Below are 23,782 nucleotides of genomic sequence, written 5' to 3'. Positions count from 1 at the left end.
TTTGAATTGTTTGCATACCCAGTCCACTGCTTTAATTATTAGTTGTTTAATGATCTGCTGCCAGTCTCCCCCTTTCAGCAAGACTTTCATAATTTCTCCCATCGCGTTAACCTCTGTCTTCCCCTTTGAATTTTTCTTATTTTTTGTAGGCTTTACGCTACTACCTGTAGATATTATTGTTGAGCCTGAAGCTTCTACCACCGCTTCTTCTTTCTTTTTGTTTTCCTTAGTTTTTTGAATTGTTTCGCTTTCATCTCTTCCTACAATTTTTTTTTGTTTTAATATGTCAGCATAGCTATTATTTGACATATTTTTTTTTGCTTCCTTGAAAGGTATGTTCATTTTTTTCATTGCTTCTTTGCAATTCTTTTCCTCTTGCCACTTTGGGCATTTTTGGCTGTTTGCCGCGTGGTTACCTTTGCAATTGATGCACGTAATTTCCTCATTTTTTTCGCAGGTTTTGTGGTTTTCACCACACTTAGGGCACGTTTCTACTGTACGTCCGCAATTGTTCGCGATATGCCCATATCGCCAGCATTTGTAGCATTGCATAACCCTGAATACATACGGTTCTACAGCAAAAGAGACTCCATATATGTAAATTGTTCTCGGCAATATTTTCTCCCCAAATTTAATACTGACTGACGAGGTCTTTGTCAGCTCTCCTGTATCACATTTTCTTGTCAACCTCTTAAGGTTGATTACTTTTGCATCACTTTTGATTTCCATTTGCAGTTCTTGGAGGTCCATATCAATATCGACTTTTCTTATTACTCCATAAGAGCAGGAGTCATTCTCTTTGGTCACAAAACCGAGATCTTTGAGTTCTCCAGCTTGTTTCACTTTATCTGCTTCTTTTTCGTCTTCTACTTGGATGTACGTCTTTAAATTTTTATTGTAAATTTTCTGTACTTTTACTCCTGCCTTATGCAGCATCTGCGCTATTTTCAATTTTAATGGAATTTTACTTCCCGTCGCTATCATGACGATGTTTTGGTTTCCCTTTGGAGTGACCCCAGAGTCTCTTCTGGGTTTTTTTCCAGAGGTCACCGTCTGCCATTCTTCTTCTTTTTCTCCAACCACTTCCTCTTCATCATCGTTTCTTTTCTTCTTCGTTTTTTTGGTTTCATTCACTTCCATCGTGGTGTTTTCCATTTTATTGCTTTTGCCGTTCACGCGGTCTTGGAATTCGCGCAACAGTGTGAACAAAAAACAGTGTGGACAACCCCTCGCTTCACAGCGTTTGACGCACTCCCCGCACAAAGTGCACTATCCGTGCAACAATAAATATTTTTCACTTTTTCTCAAGCACTGGCACTGATTGTCAAAATCACATGGGACCACACATGTTGAGTTTATTGTCAAATTCATTTACAAACAATATTATTTTTGTTGTATCCCGTATTTATAACCGTTCGCGAGTAACCAAGCGAATAGCGTCCCGAATACGCAAGCGAAGTTGTACAACCTCACTCCACCGCTGTTGGCTTCCGACTGGATTAATTAGTTCTGAAATAAGGTATTATTCATCTTTTTCATTATTAATTATTATATTTAACAAAAACCGACAGCAAATCGTCTTTCATTATCTGCCTCTTCTGTCAAAAAAGTGAGGTTATTTATTACTCGGCAGTGTTGCCGTATTTCAAACAATTCCAGTATTGCAAAGTGTCAAATATAATTTATTTTCATTTGTTTTTATGACGAAAATTTAGTACTTAATAAAAAATACATCCGGTGTAGTGGAGTAATTGGAGCATTACAAATTTTTAGTGCTCCGGATAAACCCCCATTGCTCCACTGCTCCGTGTTTCTGCTCTGAGCTCCGCTCCAACGCTCTGGTTCTAACGCCCGTAGCGACAAATTTGGGAATCAAACTTTTGAAATTACAGTTTTATCACAATGACACGCTTACAGCGTCAACTAAAATGCAAATGGAAGTTCTTCTCTCTGCCACAGTCAAAAGAAAAATGCAATAAACATTTTTCGCCGTTACCGTTTTCCAGACACGAAAAAGAATTGAAGAAATGGTCTGATTCTGGTCAAGTCAAGTGAAGTCGCAAAAAAAAATTAATAAGCAATCAATAAAACTAAAACAACAGATTTTACTATACCTAAGTAGCGGTAAACTCGTTTCATTCCCACGAATTATTAAATTTATTGAATACGTTTTTTTAATTTTATTCTTCCAAAATGACAAATCTCATCCGGTACTGTCGCAAAAACGACATCAGAACATCTCAATTCCGGTAAAACAAGAAATTTCAGTTTGTTTTTTTTTTAATGGTTTTACGGTCTGTAAATAAATGGTCCAAAAAGTGTATCGCGACGGTATAAAAACGTTTAGTCGCATATCTGCCAGATTCGTTTTGATTCGATAAAATATTTTAACAGACTTTTTGCTAGTTATAATATAAAATAGCGTAAAATTGACCATCTACTGAGAATCAGTGGATACCTACCGAATCAATTTGAACCCATTCGCCTGTCCAATTTTGAGATTATTTTGCATACTAACTCATGACACCGACTTAGGACATCCGTTACTTTCTTATTACGCCTACAATACATTCATATAAAAGTATGCAATTACTTTCTTGGTCTTTAATAATTAAAACAACTTCTCAAATCAATCAATATAAAAACAATACATCTCCTTTACCAATCGTAGGATGAATTGACGTCTCAAATCAAAATGTAAGTATTAAAATGACAGTCCCTTTCATTGTGTAAATTAATGCAACAGAAGTTTTTGAACATCTAATTTGCACATAATAATATAATTAGTGAGGTTTCTGCCAAAAGTTGGCAAGTCGATAATTTAGGTATTTAGAGTTAACACCTAATTATGTGTCCGTATATAGATATAAATGCTAGAAAAAGAATTCAAGGTCATGCGATATATAGAAAATTCACATAAAGCACAAAGATTTTAACATTATGTCTAATTTTAGAGGGCATGTCAAACTTCAAATTGCAATATTATTACTCCATAACATGATTAAGTTTAGAGACTTACCAACTTTTGGCAGTAACCCTACGTAATGACGTTTAAAATAAACATACAATTATGATAATCCCACAAACGAAAATATATATTTTTTTTTCAATAATAAAGAATTCAGTAATGTTAAATCGTATGTATATTCAGTATCGAATAAAAATTATACTGAAATATATTATAATAATATCTCTTTTCCACAAAACTTGCTCTGAAAAATATTCTCTTTCCTTTCCAAGCATTGGTCATCGTTTTAATATACTTATATGGGTTTCTTTGCTGAAGTGAAATATTCGTACATATGAAAATAAGCGGGAACACATACAGAAACGTCAGATTTCAACCCCGCGATAAGGTATGGCACGAATCGCTTATTTAGTAAATCACGTTGAATGCGGGTTTGAGTCCTGTTCCGTACCATCATTCTTGCCAACCTTTCAAATTTGCCGCACTTAATCAGTGTTTGAACTGCCTACCCCCAAAAGACATCACTGTGATTGCGTAACAATTTATTTGATAGTTATAAAATCTATTCTGTAGGAACATACGGGTAAAACTACGCAGGTCGAAAATATCAATTTCACAGGAGAATCGTTTTTTTAAGAATAGTCAGATTTTGAATATTCCAATAAAAAATACAACTATCTTTTTCTTTCTTTCGACCATGTCCGATCCTAATAAGATCATATGGGCCTCCACAGAGAGGAGGTTTGTATTAACAGATTTTGTTTTTACGAGAAATGGATGTCAGCCACTTGCTCAACCTATTAGGTCCATACTCTGACTCATACACAATTTGAAAAACAATATGTGTTCTTGTCAGACCCAGGATTCGAACCTGGGACCCACGACGCTATAGGCGTGGGTGTCTACAAATATACACAAATAAAACAAAATTTAAACCTCTATTAATTTATTTATGTAGATACAAGACGCTAATAAAACTTATTCGTATTATTTATTCAGTAAATTGGAATGGGTAAAATAACCTTAAGTTAAAAAGTACATCGATCACAATCGCGATATACCTATCGGCCTCTACAAAGTGGGGGTTGTATTTACATTTGTTTATTAGATTTAGATTAGTTATAATTATATTATTACTTAGGCATTTTAAAACAATTTTAATAACTTACAATAATTTACGTATTTTTACTTAAAGGAGAATTGATTATTATTCTATGTGATAGGAGTGTTGATATTGAAACACTATAGTATTGTAGTTTTAATGTTTTATGTGTAGTTTAATTCATGATATTTTTTCTTTATTATTTTGGTAGTTTTATGTATATTGCGGACAAATACAGTGTGCGTGAAACGATTATTCAATTGAGTAATTAATTTGTTAGCTGCTTGATTGAAAGGTTTGATTTCGACTGATTTTATTGTAAGAATAATTTATTTTCTTTCTCTCAACACTGATGTTGTTGCAAATGTTTGTTTAGCTAATTTTCGACATAAATCGACTACTTACTGTATTTTTTACTGAACACCAGACATATAAAATATAATATTATGTTATATTCGCACATTCTGTAAAAGCGTCCGGGATAGGTGCTGATGCTTTCTTAAAATAGCTTATAAGCACGCATTAGGTACCGGCTCTGGTCGATATCACATCATGTGGGTGAAAAGTTGGTGAGTACATACTATAAAAACAAACTTTTAAAAATATGTAATGGCTTTCCATCAAGAATTCATTAAGCCCTCTAAGTAGTCTAAGTGACAACAATTTATTTGCAATTTTGAATAGAGCTAGTGGTGATGGATTATTTATTTAAAAACCGAATAACAATATGAAATTAATTATTGTAATGATCTACAAAACATATTTCGCGCTCTAATACCAAAAATAATATAACGGAATTTTAGGTATAACAAATTCGAATCATAATCCAATAGATAATTAATAATAAAATTCCATGAGCAGCTTTCCGCATTTTTGTTTCCTTCTGAACCATTAAACGTGAGACACATTGTAGATACCTCTTTATCCATCCATGTCACGTGACTTGTTTTGATAAACCTAATGATGACAAAATCATCAAAATGATTATAGTGACATCAGAGATCTTTCACGAGAATCTGCGCTCCATCACCTGTCTGTTGTAGCTTGTGGGAATCACTGACAGTCAATGTTCACGTCTCTAATCCACAGCACTATATATTGGTCTCAATTGTGGTTTATATAGGTGGCCTTTGTACATCTTGATAGTCTAGAGTCTAGATCCTAGAATATTCACAGTAACTATGGAGACCATTATAGCACCTGTTAGCAGTTACGCTCATCCTTGGCAGGGGATGATAGAAAATGTCATCCCCTTTCATTTTTAGTTTTAAATTAACTGCAAATCTGTTGGCTACCAACTTACATAATATTGTATTACTTATTTTCTGCCATCTTAAAAATCTTTAAATCGACATCCACACCATTTACTTATAATAAGAGTGTTACCACGAAACCTTCTATTAAACAGTGGTGGACGTAGATATCTGTGGCGCTGACATGTTTGGAAGCACCCTGATTACTTTATGTGCGATAAACCGCCATGGCAATATGAAGCGACCGCATCATCTACTTTCTGAAAAATTGTAATATCTGTATTCGTTCCTTCATTCGCCGCCCTTTTATAATGTGCCGCCTTTATGCAACGCATGACTTACCTACACCCACGGGACGCCACTGATCCGAGATATACAAACGTATCAACTGTCTTGATGTACTCGCTGTTTAGTGAATGTTTGGCCTGTACCTAATGCCATTGATTTGGTGAATGGCATATTACATTATTAATCAAATGGATTTTTGAATTATTAAAATTCGTTCTAATTTTGAATGCGTTTCGAGAGTTCCGATACACAGACGATAATATACAACATTATAGTTCCATTAAAAACCTCTCTAAAATAATTCAATTTGGTCGGTAAGATGCATTAAAACTTTTTTCACGGATTGATTACAATTTTTTTGCAACACTGATTGCTTTGAACAACTACTGTTATTCGGATTATTTCCATCTATAAATCGATTATTTTATTTATTGACAAACACTCATTTCCTGTGCAATTTATTTCACTATACCATATATTTTTTTTATAATTTTTGTTCGACCGAACATCATTGGAGAGATTTACTTATCCACCCGTTTTGTCTGTAGAGGTTTTTTTTACTGGCAACTTTCAAATTGCATTCAATTATTTTTACCAATTACTTGGAATGGTAAAATTGGTGTTTCCGACATGAATATTTTCTCACGAATTATCAATTCGATTGCACGTTTCCGATATGCAAATGTTATTGATTTTTTCAAATTCGTTTTTAATGAGTTGCTTGTCTAATGAAATATATTAAAATTTCATGGCTCCACCTGGGAAACTATCTATATAGGTCGGTATCTAAAAATCAAATTATTTGTATTTTAAATAATATGTATTATTGAAAATAAATACAATGTTCGACTTGTAGCGAAACCAACGCATTCATACAATATTATAAATGTATTTTTAACAGCCCTATACCGCCTCAGTATTTGTACGCAAAAAAGCAGCCAAACATACAGAACCATAATTATTTAGAAGATTTAGTCCAGGTGGCAAATATTCTTTTTTAGGTGAAAAAAATATCACAGTACATCTATATTATGATGGCGTATTAGTGTCGTGATATATACATACATATTATTATATACATACCTACTTACAGATGCTCTGCGTCGTATATTTAATACAAATACTTATGCGTTCAAAGGTTGTCACAATCATTAAGTAAATTTAGCATGTTTTTGTTTGGAATATTCTATCGCGCCTTTCTATCTTTTAAAACGTCAGTGAACTGAAACATTCATTAACTTGTCTATGGCTACGTTCAATCACATTAGATATACTTACCTAAAGTTGAGGAAAACGCATCAAATACAAACGCTTCATCCAGTTATGTAGGTATAGTCCAGACTCTTTGGTTCTGTGAACTCTCTGACATTTTTTATCGTCTTTATTAAGTATTTCAGTTTTCCACGTTCAGTTAATTTCCTATGTATTATTAATTTTATTACCTAATTACTATGAAATTGAATCAATAAAAACGGTAGGTATATGGGTGTGAATGTCACAAAATAATTCAGTGGGTATATTTTAACTAATATGATAATATTCTTACTTTGTAAATCATAAAGACATTTTTTTAATACTTATTTATACCAAGTTAATATCGTCTACATCGCAACATTTTTTTTGTTTATACTGTAGCAACACTAGCAACGTTCTATAAAATAATGAAAGGTATAAAAACTCTAGGTACTCCAATTTCAGATTTTGTAACATAATTAATCAACATACCTGGGCTACATAAAATTTCATTAAGGTATGTATGTCAGAAATGAAAATCAATTTCAGTTAATTCAATGTACGTAGATAGGTACGTACATATATATTACATGATACTAATATAAGCTTTGACAAAAAACCTATCGTAACTTTGATTTGAATATTTTTTTAAACTTTTAAAGACTTACGAATAAATTGGCATTTATAACATTATACCTAAACATTTTGAAAAACTTTAAGTAAACTTGCCGGCTAGCTTTTACGATATTTTAATTTGAATAATTTTGAAAATAATTATCATACTTTTTAAAGTATTGAGAGAATATCAATTTTTCTACATTAGTATTCATTGTTTTTCCAACTTACAAAATATTGCCATCCAACCGATAGATCAAGGCAATTATTATTATTGATGAAAGTAACTTTTAAGATTATTTTTATGAATTCTCCCACCTCATTTCAATGAATATATTATTATCTTTCTTTTATATTTAAATATCGCCCTATCCCTAGTCATTATCATCATTCAACACGTATTGATGGATCTTGGCTTTTTCTAATCGAATACTAACTATTTGGAAACTAAATATACAATACCATCAGTGGCGTGCGGGTCATTGATACTGTGAGCGCATACATTAAATTTTAATTATTCCAATATATTTTAAATATATAATATAATGTATTTAAGACCAAAATTTATAAATAAAATCATTTTATTTGAACTAATGGAGAAAGGCTAATAAATTATTGTAGCACGTTATAGAAAAAAATAATATTTACTATGGGTACATAGGTACCTACCTACTTATATTACCTGAATTTCATTTCGATTGCCGCAATACCAATATGTAAAGTGTACATTACACTACCATATTCGAACCTAAAAGAGTCGTATGGACCTCCACCGAGTGGAGGTTGTATTAAAAAAATAGTGTATACGAAAAAACACTAAAAAAAATACACGTGAATTTTCCAGTAACTGGATTCGGTACTGTTCGGTTAAACCGGACACAGCGGAAAACGCATTTTTAAAATAGCCGATAAACTGGATTATTTGTTAGGTTAACCTAACCTAACCTAACCTAACCTAACCCAACCTAACTTAACCTAAACTAACCCAAACTAACAAATAATCCAGTTTATCGGCTATTTTAAAAATGCGTTTTCCGCTGTGTCCGGTTTAACCGAACAGTACCCTGGATTCTAATCAGGAACCCACGACACTATAATCCGACTCGTTATCGCTCAACCATCATGGGCGTCAAATATTAATCACTTTTCATATGAATCCCGCGTTATTATGTGTATAGACAGCAAGTTAAGTAATATAATATATTTTAAACGATTTATTTTGACGAGCATCCCTCATTTTAAAACTCACCGCACGCTATCTAATATTACAATTCGCAGAGATTGTGTATAAACATGTTTAATTTAAAAATTAGAACCTATATATTTTTTTTAATTCGATTTTGTTTTGTCCTTAATCATTTTTTATGTGTGTTTTAAATTTGATTTCCCACAAGGTCGGCATTTCTCTAAGAGCGGATTTGATTAACTATATATACCCACTTTATAGTAGATACCATGTAGTTATATTGTTTTTACCTGCCATTTGGAATTAGGCAGTCGTATTACCTACATATTATTTAATATTACTATTAAGTTAGCTTCTCACAATGTTCTAAGAATCTATCTAACAAAAGTGTAATGAGTTCTCTCGCGTTGAAAGTGCCTACCATTAAAAAATCACGACTAACAAACAGATCGTGATGCAATTTGACTGCGGGCAACATTGTTACGCGAAATTCAATAGTGGAAGATAGAGGAGCGCTGATAAATCTTCTTCAACCATTGAATATATTAAATGTTATGTACGTTGGATCATTTACCTGATGTTCTCAAAACGTGATCCCATACTTCAAGCTTATACAGTGACGGTTTTCCATGAAGCAGGTGTATCGGTTGCTTTGTAAAAATGTAAGAAAATTTGAATATGCTTATGCATATTTTTTACAATCTGCGTGTAGAAAATCAATCAAATTAATGGTGTACATACACGTAACACATAACAGTCTGTCGTCTGATAGCAGTGGCGAAGGGTGGTAGTAGGCTATTAAGATCCGACATAAATGGTGGACACTAAACTTTGTCAGCCAAACGTATTAGTTTTCATTGAATTGAGACTACAGTGTGTAGATAGTATTTGTTAGTTTTTAAAATTCAATTAAGCCCTGCATAATCCATGCCATAGTAGATAATAGTCAAAAATTATTCGTTTATCATTAAAATATCTAAATTTATGCCATTATCATACGTAATTTTAGATATTTAATAGATAGAAGAATATTTTTTATCAATTATGGTTTTATAGAAGTACGCAGAACTTAAAAAAAACAACATAATATATTCGTACCATCTGTAATTATTTTGTATGCTTAATTCAACGAAAACAAATAAGTATGACTGAAAAAGTGTGCACTATTTTGGTCGGATCGCCCATATCATACCTAAACTATTATGGCTTGGTTTAGACACCATCTGCAAAAATTATGTTATTAGTACAATGAAAACAAATAAATTTGACTGACAAAGTCTAGTGTGCACTATTTATGTCGAATTTTAACAGCCTACATCGACCCTTCGCCACTATTAGGTACCTACAAGCCAAATTGTTTAAGTGTGTAATAAAATAGTTAAATTAACAATCACACCAAATTGCAGATAGGTAACACTAGTTACGTAAGTAACATAAGGAAGACAGATCGCTATTTTTTTACTTAGAAACGATGCAGAGAATATTATTGTTTCCAAAAGTTATCAATTTATAGATCCACCAAGTTTTCCGCGAGTGAGGGCACCACATGCTAACATTTGACATGTTATTATCATTCAATACTTTTTATACTGGCATGACCTTAGATCTAAATTCGAACACCGGACGATTTATAATGGTACCTATATCCATAACTATTCTAAAACCATTTTGGGATCGCTACGATATTGTGTGTTAATACAAAAAGTTCGTAATTATTATGATTCCCAGTACCTACAGTCGAATTTATTTAGTAGTTTTGGTTTTTTTTTAATACCTAACTATTTTTTTACGTGTATTATCATTGTCAATGTCTGATTGCAGTATGAACACTACATTTTGAAAGCGTTTATATACTCCGCAAAATTAAATTTATTTTGTTGTACTTATATTAAATTGTATTCGGGCACATAGTTTTAGAAGTAAGTATTGATATACATCTTTGCCAGTACACTTTTTTCTTCCTTAACTTCTTTACAATAGAAAAAAAACTCCAAGACATTTCAAAGCATTTGTATTTTTTGCGCTTACCTGACTTCGCTCCGGTTGGATCTCAGAATCTGCAAAAAAAAATATTTCGTAGAGGAATGTTTCTCATTGACTACGAAACTTGCATCAATCATATTTGTAACAACTAAATTGCTCTACGAGGCAGTTGAGTGTTTCGATTTATAATTGCGCACAAATGCTCGAAGTCAATTTCTTTAATTTCTATTGTAGTCAATGATTGCTGTCATTTTAATTGGTATTGCAGTCGAAATAAAATTATGAAATATAGGCACATATCGAATATTTTAGAATTGTTTACGACGCATATGTATTAATTGGTCATTTACTTTTTATTAAAATAATACAAAACATAGGTAATAGGTTTACTAAGTATACTACTTAGTAATAGTATTACTGTATAGGTGTGGCACGAAGGTATCTACAACAAAACTATGATTGGGCACAAGTGTCCAATACAGGCAGGGCGCGAAATAAAGGTTCAGGAAGAGACAGCCTTCTCCGCAGCTTGACTCTATCCCTCTCGGCATTCAGCAGCACGCAAAGTCCGTGTCCTGTGGATGGAGTCTGTACTCGTCTTCTTATACATTAATGGACTTAGCCAAATACCACGAGTTTCTCTAGGTGTCATCTTCTCTGCGGGTTGTATAATCAAAAAAGGAAATGCTGTTTCTTATACAGATAGCGCAACGAAACGCAGCTCCGGCGCATGAAATCCCCGAGAATATAGCTCCTTCTAGTGTAAAAAACAATTTAAACATCCGAGATAGGTAGACATATAAAAAACATCTTACACACTTATGTTTATAAAATATACTTACATAAAATTAGATACTTAGATATGTTAATATTTTCGAAAATTATCGGGCGGTCCGGTTCGTAAAACTTACCATTTCGAATGCTGACTATCGTTAGGTATAATTTATACAAATTGGGAAGACAAGAGATCTTTCATTCTTACTACATATGCTATAGTTGTTTTGGCAATGTTTCAATCGACTGCAAAAGATTTTTTTACGAAATCCACTTTACATGCAATTTTAGCTTATGGTTAATTTTCAAAGGTTTTTTCCCTATATAGAATCAGTATGAATGCCAATAATATAGTTTAGGCAAATATAATAAATTCGTAAATCAAGGTGCCCATGTGTCTATCTACCTACATTCTACCGTAATAATGGTAATATTATTATAAACATAATAGAACAAGTATTTTCGGTACAAGTCGGTTATCCTGGATACAGCGACAAACACATATTGAAAATAGCCGATATACTGGATTATTTGTTAGGATAACCTAACCTAAACTAACCCAAACTAACAAAATAATCCAGTACCTATATCGGCTATTTCCAGGCCGCTGTATCCAGGATAAACGTATAGAACCGTATTTTCTTTTATGACATAGTGTATTAAAAAATCTGTTCGTAACCGTACCGTGAATTTAATTTCGTTACGTACCTATCCAGTATATGACATGCATACCTTACAATAAAAAAAAACATTATCTCTCAAGTCGACTGTCAGTGCGGTCAGCTGTTTGGCGAGAGGCCATTGCTATCGACCGAGTGCGATTACCGCACGCGCTCAAGCGAGAAAGCGCTGCGATCGCAAATTTGAGCGCGAAAGAGAAACAGAATAAAATTGAGCCAGTGTTGCAGGTGGTGCCGCCACCTGTTACTAAACGGCAGAATCAGAATTCAAAATAGATAACGTTCCAAAGTAGATTTCTTTTTAGATTCTAATTGGAACCTGCCTAGGGGATTTCTTCAATTACCTATAAATATCTTTGATTCCACTTATATACCTACTGTTTTTATAATAATATATATTTAATATTAAATGTGTAATATATTTTATTACACGTTTAATATAATGAAGAACAGAAAGTTTTTGAAAAGAATAGCTTAGGTATATATTATGACGTACACTCTTACACTTCTACCTGTCTACTTTTAATAGTGTATAACAAGGCATCATTATAAATAATCATTATATTGCTAATAAGCGCAGTGGTAAATGTGCATCAGAGAAATCGATTCCACTGACAAGCATTGCGAACTACGCCATCTCAACCTCATCCCTTTATAAAAATATCCACCCCTAATATTATTTTGATACAAACTTTTGGTACGTATTCGTTCATTGCGCACGCGCGTCATCGGATACAAGATGGCCGCCGCAACCCTGACAGGTCGGCTATTGTTATTCGATGACAATATTTTAATTTTATCGCCGGCTTATAATAATCGTGGAAATCTTCACTATAAAAACTAGAGACTATATTTAGCGTATTGTGGTGTATAAAAGTTATATGTATTAAGTGATCGATTCGAAGTTTTGTGTGAATCATCAAAACTGGGTTAAATATTGTTTGGTGTCTATGTTTTTTTATGTGGATGATTTTTTCATCTTTGTTTATCTCGTGTCCTTGTGAAGGCGACTGGCGGAGTCCTTGACTGCCCTGACGCGCGTTATCACTATGGAAATTATTTGTAACATGTTTGTTTTGACTGCAGCAGCTGATCTCGTGTTTATTTATAAATATCTCAATAATTATAATTGTCTATTATTAACTATTGGTATCGTAATTTTATTTTGAAGAAATATTAACCTGATAATATGCTAATACAACATTAGCGTTTAATAAGTTTAGTAAAACATCTAACAATAATATTAATAGGTATTATGTTTTTTATTCAATACATACTGGATAATATTATAATGTATAAAATTTAACAATGTTAGATTGTTTATCTCAGAAAATACATCATTTTGCAAAACTTCGGAAAAAGACCTCTCTTAGAATAAGTTAAGCCGGGTGGGATTCAAAGTCGCATCTTTCACTTTCCGGGCTAGTGCTCTATCATTTGAGCCAGTGATTTTAAACCTTTTTTGAGTTATCGATACACTTTAAATTAAAACTAATATACATAACTTGAAAACACCTCAGATAACCCGTGTATCCACTGGTATCGCATCAATATGCTTTAACAAATTAAGCTACGAGCCTCCTACCTAATTGTGATAATTTAAACTAGTACGTCCTAAATGAAATGCTTATCAAATTGCGTTGGTATTAAATTTATGATTTTTTCTAGTGGGTATAATATTATATCTGAGGTGTTTTCAAGTTATGTATGTTCAATATATGGAATGTTACATTCTCAAATCTTGTGAATTATTCGTTGAATCAAAGAAATGGTTTATTTAAAACTAATAATTGTGATTACGCGACACACATAAATAGTTAATAATTTTACAGTTTTACTTGAAATACTAATATATTAGCCACAAGTCCATTTTTTCAATATATTTTTTACCTACATACCTACCTATATTACTGAAGTTATAAAATTTAGGTGTTTTCTATAATAATATTATTATTTATATTCAAATATTAGTCTTCGTTGCAGTTTTTTTAATGAGAATGGCTTTTATTGTCTATACGTCCTTGACCTTTTATTCTGATTGCAAAAAATATTAACTTAATAATATGTTCAAGTGTCAGATACACGATTCTACTCCAATATAACAATGCAGCTTAGAAGATGTAATTAACTACATAAAAGAATGCATTAAGAACGATTAAATGAACGTTTATTCTAAAAGTTCATGGGTAATTAATTAAATGGCGTAAAAGTACGAGAGAGCCTGGGCCCCATTTTTTAATTCAAATTCACAATAAATGATTATTAAATAATATCCTATTTAAGGGGGTAGGTCTAGGTAGGTACATTAACCTATCATATCTTCGGAATATAAGGTTCTTATTTCCTGAGTTTCATTTAAATATACTTAATTAAATATGTAGTTGTCCCTCTTAAAACGTTAGCTTAATTTTTAATAATATTACACATTTAATTAAGTATTTATAATATTGACTAGGGTTACATGCAAACTGTACGTATTAAATTTCACCGTAGCACATTTCGCCGTGAGATTACCGAATACTATACGGCCATCTCTAGATATATAGCACGGAGATGAAAAAATTACGCGTTGTTCATGGAGCATTACAGACAATAATGTTCTTTCAAGAATGAAAACCTAACCTAACCTAATAAATAATCCAGTATATCGGCCATTTTCAAAATTTGTTTGGTGCTGGCTTCCTGCAAGTAAACCGACAAGAACCGTGCGCTCTTAAGAAAACAATACCTACCTCGTATACCAAAAAATACGAGATGAAAAAAACTCTCTATAGTCATTATTAATGCATATTTTTTTTGTATTTCACTATGATAAATAGTAGAGTACGAAAAATATGTGATAAATTTGATGGAATCATAGAGATTATATAGATTTTTTTTCATAATCAGTGTAATGTGGCATACGAGGTATTGTTTTATCTCGATTGAAGTGTTTTATTTGAAAAGGCATTTTATCTCAGTACTAAATTTACGTTTGGTAGTAATAATTTTTATAATTAGTATGTTAGTACTATTTTTGTATTGTTGTGTTTAGATAAGCCAGATTTAGATTTAATATTATAAATTATAAGTAAGTAGGTATCTGAAAACCGTTAGCTAATAATAATTATTATTTCTTCGTTATTTATTAGTTTATTACTAATACTGATAGTATTGTTATCGATAATCTTTATCAGCAAGTAGAAATTATACCCGTTCAACATGACATATTAGCGTAGGTACACATTGAAACCGGTATGTATGTGTTATTATAAAAAAAATGCTTTTCAGGTTATCGGTACTATATTTTATTCATTTCCGATGCAATCTGCAGAAATCTAACGATTAGTGAGATATAAATTGTAACATTGATCGAATAGTGCTTATTTCAGGGGTACGGAACCTTTAAATATTGGAAGGCTATTCTCCGGTCAGTTTTCATCAGTAGGTATTATGTTACAAGTTGTAGTTTTGAATCACGCAAATAAAGGCAATTATGTCACTATTATTTTAGACTATCGCGAATAAGTGATTAACATTAATACTATAATGTGGACTAAATTATATCATCCGTGCGCAAAATTGACGTTATATTGATCGCGTGCACACCGTATTGTCTGCAACGTACCCGATAAATAAATTATCTGTAGCAATCAATTTTCTGTGGACCATTTGAATACGTATTGGAAAATATTCTAAGATAGAAAATTTGTCATTTCAGCCAGCGGCAATTTTCTCTGACGCAAATGACGCAATAGATTCCTTAGACGATTTAAAGGTGTCTCGAAACAGTTCAAACCAGTTAAATAATTATTAAATTATACGAAATCTTAAAAATCATAACAAAATCCATCAGACTAGGTATCATAATATGTGAGCATAATTACTGTCATCTTCGATAATAATTGTATAGAGAAGGAACTGTGTTGGTAGTTAGAATTGATGTTTTTTATTTTATTTTTTATCGTGGGGGGCTTAGAATCAGTCAGTGTCTCGTGCCCCCAAGTCCCTAAATCCGCCACTGCCACTGCCCCTGAATAGCATTTTCAGATGATGCTTGTCTTGCATTACAATACAATGCGGAAATTTACCATTGTATTATTAAAATGTAATAACAACTTGAGGAAATCACCACCAATTTTCGCGTTTTTTTACTTTCAATTCGCAGCGCCGGGGCCAAAGTGTCAGAGCGATAGCCGACGTGACTCACCTGGTGGTATTATATTGTCAGGCCGTGTCTATCTACTTTCAAAAAACTGCGAGAAAAATTCAGTTTTTCAGTCGGCTTCCCACAGTTGGACGCATCGAGCGGACGCGGTCTGTGTCAGCCGCGATAAAAAAACTGCGAATTATTGTTTATTTTTACCTCGGACTAATTATCTACCTGCTCGCAGTAGATGCAGCTAGAATAGCTTTCTAGTCGTGCAGTGATCGTGACCACCGGTCCGAACAGTGGTCAGCTGTCAGTCAGTGCGGTGGAACGATTCCGAATGGAATTCGTACACCTGACAGTTCCACATCTCTACAGTGTTATTATTACATTTATTTAAAAAATATAAACTAAATAAATGTCTGTTCGATTATTGTGCTCAGTGATCTTCGAAAAGTAGTGAACATATTATTATTATCACGCAAGATGAAAACATTACAATTATTTTATAATATTTAAAATTTGAATTTGGAATCTCAATAATTTATCAAGGTATTGAAAATTTAAACAAAAGTGAAGTGTGTTCTTTTATATCTCAATGTTGCTAGTCTGTGCCTAAAATATTTTATATAATCAAAAATTAATCAGTATTGATACTTTAACATGATTAATAATAGGTAGGTAGGTAATTTTAATGTAAACCCACGTTATTTGAAAATTAATTGATAAAATTCACTTGTATCTAAACAAATTTAAGTATTATTATATTTCGTTGGTAATTTTATTGATGGACGATGATTGTCTTTTTCCCGTATCAAACTTGATAACATAATATTATGTATACATAATCTGGAACAACCCGTAGAAAAAACCTAGTACCGAATATGGTTCGAACCCCAAGTCTTGGGTCGATAGCTTAATGTTTAATTATTAGTATAACTCTCGGCCAGAATGTGATATATTGTGTGTCTGAAGCATTTTTCTAATAGCTACATATGTGTTGTTGTATATCCATTGGGTAGGTTTGTATTATTAATTTTTGTGTGTTCAGTTTTCAATATAAAAAAATCTCATTTAAATGCGACTTTGCATTATAATGATATCCAGGAGCCAACAAACCAACAAAAAAAAATATTCCAAGCTAACAAATAATGTATTTAATTGTGATCCGACTGAAAAGTCGTGCAATGAGCAACATCGTATGTGCAGTATATTGCTACCACTAACTAACACTATTTTGTTATCTTTGAATAAACATAACAAAATAAGCAAGTCGTTTTATCATCTTCGAATAAGAAAACGCCATCAAACGTCAAAGTCTGACTAGATAAAATATAATAATGTTAGTTAACTATTTCAAACAAAGGAGAAAAATCTAAATTTAACATAGCGTTCAAAATTTGTCCCTCGCAATTTTGCCCTGATCTCAATTTCATTATTAATAATTTATTTTTACGGTAGGTTAGCGGTGCGTCAGAGTTGTATGAAAAAATAAATATATTACGACGGCTGGCCTTGGCGTGTTTTCCATTTTCTCGCAATTTTCAAAAAAAAAAAATCACATGCAAGGGTCACACATATTCTGTGCACTTAATTTTCGTAATTTTGTGATTTGATTATCTAATTATACGCTGTCAATCTGGCTTTAAGAGATTGTGATAGGAATCGAAACGAAACCTTGGAAGCGTAATGGCAACCCATAATATATCAGATGAAAAATACAAAAATACTTCCAAATTTTAGTTAATATTGTACAGGTGCGATTTGGATAAGTACATTAATAATAATTGAGAAGCTGGGGATAAAAGTGATTTAAGTGCATAAGTAACCAAGTTGAGAAAATCGACTTTAAAGTTGAATATGCGTTTATATATTTTACATAGTAATTGTTTTCAACATTCTGTAAATGAGGTATACGAGTAGTCCTCAAAAATATACATCATTCATATGAATAGAAAAATTATAATATTGTTTATTTTTACAATGTTTTTATTAGCTCGTATTCTTATTTTGTCCGGTGGTTGTTTATCCGGTACAAATCTTGCAATCGATTTTTAACTATCTTCCCAACTAGCTAGACATTTGAAACTCTTAGAATATATCAGAACACGATGCCAATGCATTCTTTTAATACTTTTAGCCATTTTTAAGTAGAATTGAATTCACTTTCAGTTAATTCTGTTTTGTATGATAAGTTATTTCGGAAGAAATCCGTAATCCAATCCACTATTATTGGTTGCTAAATGGGTGGTCCTAGCAACTAAATTATTAATATATACGTGCGTTACTATGGAAATCAAAATGACATTTCAGTATTCTATATTTGTTTGTTTGTTTGTTTTTTATTTACTTCATATCAAGTACCTACAAGTTTGAGCATAATAATTCAACAGAAAATTTAAAAACGTTGTATATAAAAAAGTTCTTTTTATCTTGTAATTATTAGTGTTTGAAAGGGTGCAAGTCAGGCCGAAATATTCCAAGTAAATACGTTCTTATGAAAATAATAATAACGTTGTATGAATTGGAGTTTCACCCATCAAATCTGACGTGGTGTGGTATGAAAGCTGCTTAATTATTTGATTTCTTAGTAAGTACTTGTATTATGTCATATCGTGAAACCCCTTTAATCCTGGGCTCTTCGATAATCTAGGAGCTGAGGGTTACACGAGTACATGTGATGACTTGTAGTTAAAAAAATAATTATGAACAGTTTTCATATCACCACATTTCAGATTTAAGGGATGTTGTTAAAAATACATATATTTTTACCATTCTCTATATATTATCTTGAATTCAATCTTGGTGGGCGGTGATAAAATACCTAGTACAAAATGTGGAGTTGCAGCATGGTAGCTTTGATATATTAAAAAAATATTTACGTAATATTAATAATACAAAAACTTTATTAAAGTTAGGTAAAATGTACCATACAATAATTACGCAATAAATAACTACATAATGATGTTATCTTTACTATATTGGTTATGTCTGAGGATACTCTGCATCTTCAGATATGGACCGCACACCACTGGTATCTATTTATACGTAAAGTGGGATTCAAACATGGTATCTACTGCTTGGTATGAACATATATAAATAATCACATTTATACCTAATATTGGAGTTCTCGTGGACATGGGGTATTAAAAATCGTTACCATTTTTTTTATAGCAACTGTATATTATAATTTCAATATTTTGACTTGAATTTTCCTCCTTCAGACACTAAAATATAACCATTTTAAAAAATGTAATTTTTTCATGGAATAATAATAAATAATTACAAGATAAAAAGAACCTTTTATATACCACGTTTTTAAATTTTCTATTGAATCATATAAACAGTGTATTAATAAATACTTTTTTGTACTTAGTAGAAATACTGAATAAATATAGAATACTGAAATGTCATCTTGACATTTCATATTGATTTCCATAGTAACGCACGTATATATTAATAATTTAGTTGCTAGGACCCTCTTAGCAACCAATAATAGTGTTTTACTTTTTACGATTTTTTTCCGAAATAACTTTCCATACAAAACAGAATTAACTGATAATGAATTCAATTCTGCTTAAAGGTGACTAAAAGTATTAAAAGAATGCATTGTCATCGTGTTCTGATATATTCTAAAAGTTTCAAATGTCTATCTAGTCGGGAAGTTAGTTAAAAATCGATTGCAAGATTTGTATTGGACAAACAAGAAAAAAATTGTGCTGGACAAACAAGAATACGAGCTAGTAAAAACGTGGTAAAATAAAGGATTGAGAACGATATTTCATGTTGTCATCAATGTTGATAACAGTTATATAGAATTTATAATCGAATATTTGATTTTGAGGTTAATTTAATAAATTTAGTCATTGGTACACTTGTAATAGCTAAATCTTCAGCACATCAATTTTACTGTAATGGAAATATCAAAGGTCTTGCTTTTGACAGCTAATGTTTAAAAAAAAAACAATATGGTTTTTTTTGTGATAATTGATAACATTAAGTACGTTTTGTTAGATAAGAATAGTGTCGCTGATTAGTGATTATATTGATAGCTGTAAGTGTCATTAATCATTCTTATTACAAAGCAAATTGGTGCCTGTCGGATACATTGTGTTTTACGCGCGAATTTTGACATCTTTTTAGTGATGTTCGCAACCCGACAGCCTTTTAGCGAAAATGTCAATAATTTGGCGTTTTTGAAATGTCAAGTAAAATACTCTTTTGTTGTTTTAATCAACAATGAAAACATGACAAGTAAATGATACCTTCTTAATTAAATTTATTGTTGAAAACATTAATTTGTTAGTAGGCACAAGGGTATTATTTCAGAATACATTTTACGATCTGTGTTTCTACCTAAATTCGTAAGTTTAATATAAATTAACCAGAGTAGCTTTGTTCGAATATATAATATGATGTATATTATTATGGTAAACCCCACGTTGGAGTAGTGGGAGAGAACCTATCTCTCTGAAATTTTACCGCAGTCCATATATGTATTTAAATTCCGGGATTTTTCAATCATTTCTTTATTTATGTATCCGCTGTCGCACCATCGTAAAATATTTATGGAGTTAAATCTAACGTTTTGTACCATATATTACTAAAAAAATAAAAGTAACATACAATATTAATAATTATTAGTGATGAAAAGTTTGGTCAAAAACATTTTAATGTTGTATCTGCATTCATTTTCAGTTGCATGACTTACTTTTTAGTTCGAAAACAATGCATTCGTATTCTAATCTGTTCTCGTGAAAACAGTGTTCATAATTATTATGACTTTTGAATTGCTATTTTCTAGACAAATTTTTAATTTTGAGAAAATCTAGTATTTTTTCTGACAATTTTCTTATCTATTACCTTATATGGTAACAATTATTGTGAATGACAGTTGGCAACATAGACTAATGTACTTGGTTGGCAACCGTGATTGTAAATATTTATATAATCGACGAAAATATTCTTAATTTAAATAATTACAAGATAAAAAAGAACTTTTTATATACTTACCACGTTTTTAAATCTTCTGTTGAATCATATAAACTTGACAATTCTATGTATTAATAATTTAGGACAAATAAGGCAATTGTCAACAAATCATTTTTTTGCTATTTTGCAAGAAACAAACAAATATAGAATACTGAAATGTCATTTTGATTTCCATAGTAACGCACGTATATATTAATAATTTAGTTACTAGGACCACCCCTTAGCAACCAATAATAGTGGATTTCTTCCGAAATAACTTTTCATACAAAACAGAATTAACTGAAAATGAATTCAATGCTACTTAAAGATGGCTAAAATTAAAAGATGCATTGGCATCGTGTTCTGATATATTCTAAAAGTTTCAAATGTCTAGCTAGTCGTGAAGTTAGTTAAAAATCGATTGCAAGATTTGTACTGGATAAACAACCACCGGACAAACAAGAATACGAGCTAAGAAAAACGTGATAAAAAGGGGTTTTACAGAGATCTATATATATATTTTCTATGTAATTTTCTATCGTCATATTGTCATTTACATGTTTTATCTAATTCTCATACTTTAGTAGTCGCTTTTGGCACACATTGTTTGTTCTCTGCGTGTCCAGTAATTTCCCTGATGATTAGTCAATGTCATCATTACATTTACCTGATGATAGTTTAATTATTCTTGTTTGCGATTTGACAATGTCATCGACTGCATATATCGCACGCTGTAGTGATTATAATGATGTAGCAATCCTGATTTTTTTCGAATGAAATTACGGAATTATCTAAATTGCTTAAAAATATAATATGTAGTCGGCTTGGATATTATGCATTGCCTTAGTCGCCTCGTATACAATCTTTGTACCGCTAGCTTTATTACGAATTATTAGTCTGATAGTAAAACTCGTGTCTGTGATCGCTATGCAATTTGAAAGAGAGAAAAAAAACAATTATTTTTTCGTATAATTACAAATTATTGGCTTCATTGAATCGGAATATTTTGACGTATCGAGCAGAACGTTTGGTTCGAGAAAGAAAAAACACACTGCCACCTGTTCAAACTGGAATAATTTGTATTACATAGCTCACAATCAGAAAGATTATTGTTGAGAAAATTAGATATGAACCTAATTTGTGTTGCGTAAGTGTTTTCTCCATATATCGTACCTATGTCTTACTTACTTATTTAGATAACATTTTGGCATATAACTGCACTTCTTAGTCAAAATTTGGAGAGAATTGTCTCATACATCTCACATTATTGTAGAATCCACATTGGTTGTGATTCAAATAATAATTGCACGTCTTTAAGAATGAATTTTAACTTTTTCCACTCCGCCTGTGTGTCGTTGATGGATCCGAAGATACCACGCTGCACGCACCGCTCAAATGAGCCCAAAGCTATTTCCATGGTTTTAATCATGCACCAGGTCTCGTAGTCAGTGTATCTACTGGGGATTTGGAATCAATGACAGAATTTCTATTTTCAGGATTAGACAAAAACCAGTGATACTTTTCCCAACATTATATTATGTTATCGACATTAAATATATGAATACCTAATACAAAAATACATCATTATCGTGATTGATAATTAAATTTAGCACCTATATACAGTGACGAAGGGTGGATATAGGCTGTTAAGATCCGACATAAATAGTGTTCACTAAACTTTGTCAGTTAAACGTATTTGTTTTCATTGAACTAAGACTACATTGTTTAGATTTTAGATAGTGTGTGTTAGTTTTTTAAATTCAATTAAACCCTGCCTAATCTAAGCCATAGTAGATAACAGTCAAACATATTTTATAGATAGATGAATATTTTTTGTCGATTGTGGTTTGGTTTAGGCAGGGCTTCAGTTGAATTTTAAAAACTAACAAGCGCCGTCTGCAAAGTGTATTCTTAGTTCAATGAAACCAAATAAGTTTAGTGTTCACTATTTATGTCGAATCTTAACAGCCTACCCCCACCCTTCGCCACTGCCTGCATATCTGCATGTTTGCCATAATTATGAATACTCTTTCCGATCCCGTAATAACTACAATGGCACTTTATTTATAACATTATAATCATTTTCTCTAAATTGTACTTCTTTGCGTGACAAAAACATGTAATCGTTTACATAATTGCTTGCCTTATTACTCCAATGGACAAGCATGGCATTTGTTCTAAATGATTAGCAAATTCAGTAAACTATCAGTAGCCTGATGCCGAGTACCTCCGCTACACGGAAGTACATTGGAACATGTATATTTTTTACCCAATCTCTCAAAAGGTTACCGACCACTGATGTAGATAGTGTTTGTTACTTTTTAAAATTCAATTAAATCCTAAATCCAAGTCATATTGGATAATAATAAAAAAATATTCATTTATTTATTAAATATCTAAAATTATGCCATTAAACATAATATACAATTTTAGATATTTTATAAATAGAAGAATATTTTTGATCGTCAATTTGTTTAGTCTAGTAAGTATTCACTTATTAACGAATATTTGGTTTAAAATATAAATTAATAATTTAAGAAATACTTACACATTAGTAATAAAATAAAATATAAAAGTATTTTTTGGAAGTTAGATTCGAA

The 23,782-nt window shown here is 31.6% G+C and overlaps 2 protein-coding genes across 9 annotated transcripts in view; one reads left to right on the top strand and one right to left on the bottom strand.

The window, feature by feature from the left end:
• Positions 1–23,782, bottom strand: part of LOC147078961 (uncharacterized) — a 799,973-nt gene that overhangs the window by 8,248 nt on the left and 767,943 nt on the right. Inside the window, exon 2 of the mRNA XM_085955064.1 lies at positions 186–1,494. Coding sequence (XP_085811190.1) covers positions 186–1,155 — 970 coding nt within the window. The 5' untranslated portion in view covers positions 1,156–1,494. The remainder of the gene's footprint in view (positions 1–185; positions 1,495–23,782) is intronic.
• Positions 1–23,782, top strand: part of LOC147078982 (uncharacterized) — a 274,685-nt gene that overhangs the window by 219,090 nt on the left and 31,813 nt on the right. The gene's annotated exons all lie outside the window — the stretch shown is intronic.

Source organism: Rhyacophila brunnea, unplaced genomic scaffold, assembly GCF_057557595.1.
Source record: "Rhyacophila brunnea isolate RB1 unplaced genomic scaffold, BYU_Rbru_1.0 scaffold_10, whole genome shotgun sequence".
NCBI classification, from domain to species: domain Eukaryota; kingdom Metazoa; phylum Arthropoda; class Insecta; order Trichoptera; family Rhyacophilidae; genus Rhyacophila; species Rhyacophila brunnea.
This window is presented reverse-complemented; position numbering and strand designations above follow the sequence as displayed.